The 5,682-nt window shown below is 43.2% G+C and overlaps 1 protein-coding gene and 1 long non-coding RNA gene across 2 annotated transcripts; one reads left to right on the top strand and one right to left on the bottom strand.

Annotated features, from left to right (window-relative positions):
- Positions 1 to 310: 310 nt before the first annotated feature.
- On the top strand, positions 311 to 2,202 carry LOC125526671. The gene is made up of 4 exons (XR_007291843.1): positions 311 to 566; positions 664 to 726; positions 828 to 892; positions 1,013 to 2,202. It is a non-coding gene; the product is annotated as an uncharacterized LOC125526671 (long non-coding RNA).
- Positions 2,203 to 3,717: 1,515 nt separating this feature from the next.
- Positions 3,718 to 5,077, bottom strand: LOC125526670. The gene is made up of 3 exons (XM_048691311.1): positions 4,785 to 5,077; positions 4,133 to 4,188; positions 3,718 to 4,039 (listed from the first exon to the last, which is right to left on the bottom strand). Exons 1-3 carry the CDS (start codon positions 4,962 to 4,964, stop codon positions 3,871 to 3,873), a joined length of 405 nt encoding a protein of 134 aa, XP_048547268.1. The 5' UTR covers positions 4,965 to 5,077; the 3' UTR covers positions 3,718 to 3,870.
- Positions 5,078 to 5,682: the final 605 nt, after the last annotated feature.

The raw sequence follows: 5,682 nt of genomic DNA, 5'->3' as shown, positions 1-5,682 counted from the left end.
TTTCAAATGACTACTACATACGGATGTATGTAGACATATTTTAGAGTGTAGATTCACTCATTTTGCTTCGTATGTAGTCATTTGTTAAAATGTCTAGAAAGACAAGTATTTAGAAACGGAGGGAGTACTTCAAATTACTTTTGTCATGAGGCATATATATCCATATGCCACCATTGTACATCCCTTATTCTGTTTACCGGCGCGCTCGGGCACTGCCACCTGGTCCCGCTTCCCTTGACCCCACTCGTCATTGGGGATCATCTCTTTACCTGTGTTCGCGTTAACCGTCTCCCATCTCTGCGCCCTCTGTTCTATTCTAGTGGGTGGTTTCTCTGCTCGGGCTGCTGTGCCCGACGCGCGGCCGGGGCGCGATGACGTGCGTGTGTCACTCCGTGGGGCCGCTGCCGCGTCGCGTGCGTCTGCCATGCCCAGGCTGCTGAGTGCCCTTCTTCCTCGTCTCCGCCCCGCTGCAACCTCTCCTCGTGCCTCGCCTAGCTTCCTTCGACTGTCCTCTGCTGCGGTCTGTTGCGGTGGCCTCCTTTGCTCTATGGACGCCGCTGGTTGAGGTTCGTGCTGCTGTTCTTCTTGTGTTCTTTCCAACACCTCTCTTCTTGCTTCGCTCTACTGATTTCACGTAGTTGGGCTTCTTTCGATCGTGTGCAGCTTGGTTCGACTTGCCGTTGTCGCCTGCGTCGAGCCGTGGGTCTTTCTGTCCTTCGCGTTCAGGTTAGTGGGCGCCCCTTCTACTTGCCTATAAGATGTTTGATGAAATGCGCGCGTGATGTTCGGTGAAATGCATCTGTGCTAACGTTTGTTCTACGGTTTAGGTTGTTTTCCTAGTTCGTCCTGATGTTTGGATCGCGTGCTCCTCCAGTCCTCCTTCCTAGCTTTGGTAAATAGGCTGTTCTTTTGCTTCTCTGAACCGCTATGAGCCGCGATTGTTTCTTGCTTGCATTTGCATCGTTCATCCCGTGGTGTTGTCTTTTGACCGGTTATTTTCTAAAATTCGCAGGTTGTACGATCTTGCCCGCTGCTGCTTGCCATTTGGTTATGTGGTACAGTGTGAATCCGGTGGCTGCCCAGATCTGAACTGCGCGTAGGGGCGGGTGTTCTCGGCCAGAGTTGGGCGTTCTTGCTGACTTTCTGTCTAACCTATCCACAAGTATACTAGCCAATTTCTGTTTATTTGATTTTCCTTTCCAAGTACTCCCTCAATTCCTAAATATTTGTCTTTCTAGAGATTTTAAATGGAACACCACATACGGATGTATATAGACATATTTTAGAGTGTAGATTCACTCATTTTGCTCCGTATGCAGTCACTTGTTGAAATATCTAGAAAGACAAATATTTAGGAACGGAGTGAGTACATGCTTTAGTTTATCCTGGTCTGCGTACCTTTTTTATGTTACCTTGGTGGTCGATGCAGAATAACAAATGCAAAACAAGATGTGCAAATGTGAGGATAGACCTATGATTCGCGTTCACAACTTGTTCTTGTTAAAAGAACTACTCTACAAGTTTGTTGCAAGTTACAGTAATTGTGAGGATATGATACCTTATAGAAATGATGCCTTAGTGTTTCTTGCTTGTATCTGCATCGTTGCATGCCGTGATTGTGTTCTGACCAGTTTTTTGTTGTATTTTACAAGTTGTATGATCTTGTCCGTTGCTGCATCTCGGTTCTGCTGATTGCTTCATCACCATTACAATTTTTGAGATATCTAAGCTGACGTCTCGAATAGTACAGAACAGTCAGTCGGAACTGCAGGAGTCATCTTCACCTTAATCTAAAAATAGAAGGTTTTCCTTTTGCTAGATCTCTGAAAAATCTGCAGTGGAGTAAGCGCTGGCATTACCTACTGCTCTGGTTTTTGAAGTTAATTGCAGCTGGCAAAGCTTGCACTGATGTTCATCGTTCGCTGTGTGGAAGCTACATAATTCTATAGTAGTGGAACACTTGTTCTGGTCTGATCATCTTGTAATTTTCCTTTTTTCAGCTTAACTATTGTAGGGTAGACAGACTCTATACATACTGAAGAAATGTGCCCGTCCGACAGTCCTTCATGCTCAGTTGTAGTGATAGCTTTGGGTACTGTGTGCACCCTTTCATGTAATTGTGTTACCCCGGCGAAATTTATAACTATGTTGTCACATACGTCAACTTAGATCTCGGAAAGCGTGGGTGCATTACATTGTGGAATGAAGGGAGTATCTTATACTGAGTTTATGAGGAAACAACTGGACTAATGTTAATGATCCGGTGTTGAGAATAAAAAAAGGTGGAAGAACATTGAGTGGCTTTAGTTTTGTTACCGGACGTACAACGTACCTTTACTGCACTGTTATGGATTCAGATAAACTGGGCGTGGTGCATGCCTTTGTATTGTGTTCCTGAACGTTGCTTTCTCCATGCCAAGTCTTTTGTTCTTAGAAAAGAACTCTTTTGTTGCATCCACATTAACCATATATATATTTCCATTTTCCATATATATTTCTATTTCTTTTGTTCGAATTGTAACGTTGGTACAAAATAAAGGCCTCAATTTGCAAAAAATTATTTTCCCTAATTTATTTTTTTGCAAATAGCTCTTGGTTTAAATCTGGGCATTGTGGTGCTGGAGAAGGACGTGTGACACACATTCTTCTCAGCTATTTTCTCCTCTGATTGAGCCAGCCCAGCAAACATTCATGTGCCGGATAAGCTACTTTTGGAAGCTCTGGTATATATTTTGAACAAATATTTCCTTTCTTTAATGCATGATAGAACATCCAACAACACAGCAATATAAGAAAACGCTTTGGTACAATTGCAATATATTATAGGATAAAAATATATCCTCTACGATGCTAACTATTCATTTGCAAAGTTATCTAAAAAAACATATCAATTCAAATAACAAGGCCATTGTACTAAGATCACCCAAGTGCATTCTTAAGTTAAGCAAAATACTTGCATTTAATTCTTGGTTTGAATTGGGCTTTTTTGCCATTTAGCGCAACAGGAGCTTGCATGTTTGGATAGCCATATCTTAATAAATTATGTGTTTGATCTCTAAATGTGCTTGAACACAATCAAGTCAAGGAAGATGTCACGTCGCATCTTCGTGGAAAGTAAAGTTGTCTATCATATACCTACCTTGCGCCATTTGGTTCTATGTTACCCAATAAGATAACAAAATATGCATGCTCAAGTATATATTTTCAAAGATAAACTATCCTTCATTTTCACCTTAAAGGGTTTGAATTAGTATCCTAAGTGGTTACTAAAACCCACTTCTAATGAATTCAAATATTTGCAAAACACTTGGGTTTGACATGGTATCTGCACTTGCTCAAACATAAAGTTACTGAAAAATGCATATTTTCAACACGCATGGTTTTAAATGGGCCTCTGCGCCATTTGGTGCAATTGGTCATCTAGTAATTTGTAGAAAATGTGGCGAGACGTAGAGCTTGTAGAACGGATTCCACTTCGCGCGGAGCTACTACCGAACGATTACTAGTGCCATGCGACCAAGAAGATATGATTGCGCATGGTACATCAAAAGTCATACTAGACCGATGCTCAATACCAAAATTCTGGCAAATTGAATAATCTGAAAGGATATCGACAGGAGCTCAAAGTACTAAGCATCATCATAACAACACGTCATAGTAAATTCGTCAAAACAGACTGATGAACAAGTAAATAGGCCAATGAGCACCATAACAAAATAACGGTCCTCGGTAAATATTCAAACACGGTAAATTTGTTCAGCCAGAGTCACAACAGACTAATGCTCATGTTCAGGCCAACGAGCACCATAACAACACCAGGTCATATTCAGGCATTCTTGGTTGTGAGCTCCAATAGCCGTCATCCGAAGGCTAATCATCTTCCTTGCTTGGTTTAGGCGGCAAGCCCAATAGTTGTTCTCTAAAAATCGGCCCCCCGTGTGTACGGGCCACACCATAGAGTATTGCAAGGACTCCTATAGCCGTCCCGATTGTCCCAAAAAATATATTACGTACATAATTGGGGTGACTTAATACGAACCTAAAATCAAAACATAAATCAATTAGAAGCGGATTTAAATAAGTTGTTTACAATCATCTAAAATCTGAGTAGTCCATGTGACATAATAATTACCATGGTGTGTGCTTCGACGACTTTGTAGTGTTTGCAGCTGATTGAGGTCCATGCTGCTGTGGTCCCGCAAAAGAAAATTACATAGTTAGCCTTACAAACGGTGAGACAGAATTTGGAGTAGAACATATAAAGATAGTTAGTAAGCGCTAACTTTGCATATATGATTGATCGTTTGATATATGTTTTTTCTTTAGGGATAAACCACACTTATTGATTGGTAGAAGCACGGTTTACAGGGATAACAAACAGGTCGTGGGGTAAACCCATCAACAAGTGGCGACCACCAGCTAAAGAAGAAGAAAAGTTAGCTAAATTGTGAGCATTAAAATTCAAACTATATGACTTTCAAAAATAAATTCACAACTCAAGAAATCCCTTGATTGGGCACGAATCTCCTTTATAAGATCGTTTGATCTGGTGGAGCCAGAAAAAATAATGTAAGATTAACAAATGAGCAAGAGCATGGCCCAAAATTGATTATGCTGTTCCGCTAGCAGTTTCTTTTGCCACAATATGGTAAGAATTCTAACAAGAAAGAAAAGGCTGCTAAATCTGCGGAAGTAGAATTCGTATTGTTGATCTCAACGCAATAAATTATACCTATTCTACAAATTCGACTAGGGCAGAATTAGGTCTGATTCTGCGGGAGTACCTTTTTTGAAAGACTTGATTCAGAGGAACTGAAGCGGCGAGGGAAGCTCCTGCCATGGCCAATCCTTGGCAACAGCAGACTCTGTTCCTCCTTAACGGCCGCCCTAAAATACAACTGCGGTGGTCGCCCAAGGGCGCGACTGCAGATCTTTCTCGCGGCAAACATAAGCGAAGCTGCCATCTCGTCCTAGTTTCATTCTCGTCGCCGGATCTGTTGGAGTTCCTCAATCCTCTTCTTCCAATCCAATCCAGTCCCCTCACCCTGGTGCCCATTATAATGTGTCGGCCGCTAGGTTTCCCATATCCGACGGGAAACGGCCCGCTGTTACCAACCTTCTCGTTATCGTGTTCATATCCGTTTACCTCTCCAAAAGCCTGGCCCGTGTTCATGCCCGGGCTGGACACTCGGCAAACCCTAAACGGCGCCCGTAGCGCCCGTTATAGCGTTAATGGTACAGGGCGCACACCCCTCGTCCGCGATGGGCCAGCCCATGTTTCAATTTTTTCTTTTGTAAAATGATGCAAAAATCGACGTGCTGAGAAGGATTCGATCTTGTGACGCGGGCTTACAGCGCAGGACTCGCTAGCCACCCGTCGGATAATGGAGTTCCTCAATCCTCTTCTCCCAATCCAATCCAGTCCCCTCACCCTGGTGCCCATTATAATGTGCCGGCCGCTAGGTTTCCCATATCCGACGGGAACACGGCCCGCTGTTACCAACCTTCCCGTTTTCGTGTTCATATCCGTTTACCTCTCCAAAAGCCTGGCCCGTCTTCATGTCCGGGCTGGACACTCGGCAAACCCTAAACGACGCCCGTAGCGCCCGTTATAGCGTTAATGGTACAGGGCGCACACCCCTCGTCCGCGATGGGCCAGCCCATGTTTCAATTTTTTCTTTT

Source organism: Triticum urartu, unplaced genomic scaffold, assembly GCF_003073215.2.
Source record: "Triticum urartu cultivar G1812 unplaced genomic scaffold, Tu2.1 TuUngrouped_contig_1344, whole genome shotgun sequence".
Lineage (NCBI taxonomy): Eukaryota > Viridiplantae > Streptophyta > Magnoliopsida > Poales > Poaceae > Triticum > Triticum urartu.
The sequence above is the reverse complement of the archived record's forward strand: the minus strand, read 5'-3'. Positions and strand labels throughout refer to the sequence as shown.

Bases quoted from the DNA above. Each gene is read 5' to 3' on its own strand.
- LOC125526670 (XM_048691311.1), bottom strand. From the start codon at position 4,964: ATGGCAGCTTCGCTTATGTTTGCCGCGAGAAAGATCTGCAGTCGCGCC. The intron at 4,189-4,784 runs GTACTCCCGCAG...GCGGGACCACAG, and splicing joins AATCAAGTCTTTCAAAAAAG to CAGCATGGACCTCAATCAGC. The intron at 4,040-4,132 runs GTAATTATTATG...TTTTGATTTTAG, and splicing joins TCGTCGAAGCACACACCATG to GTTCGTATTAAGTCACCCCA.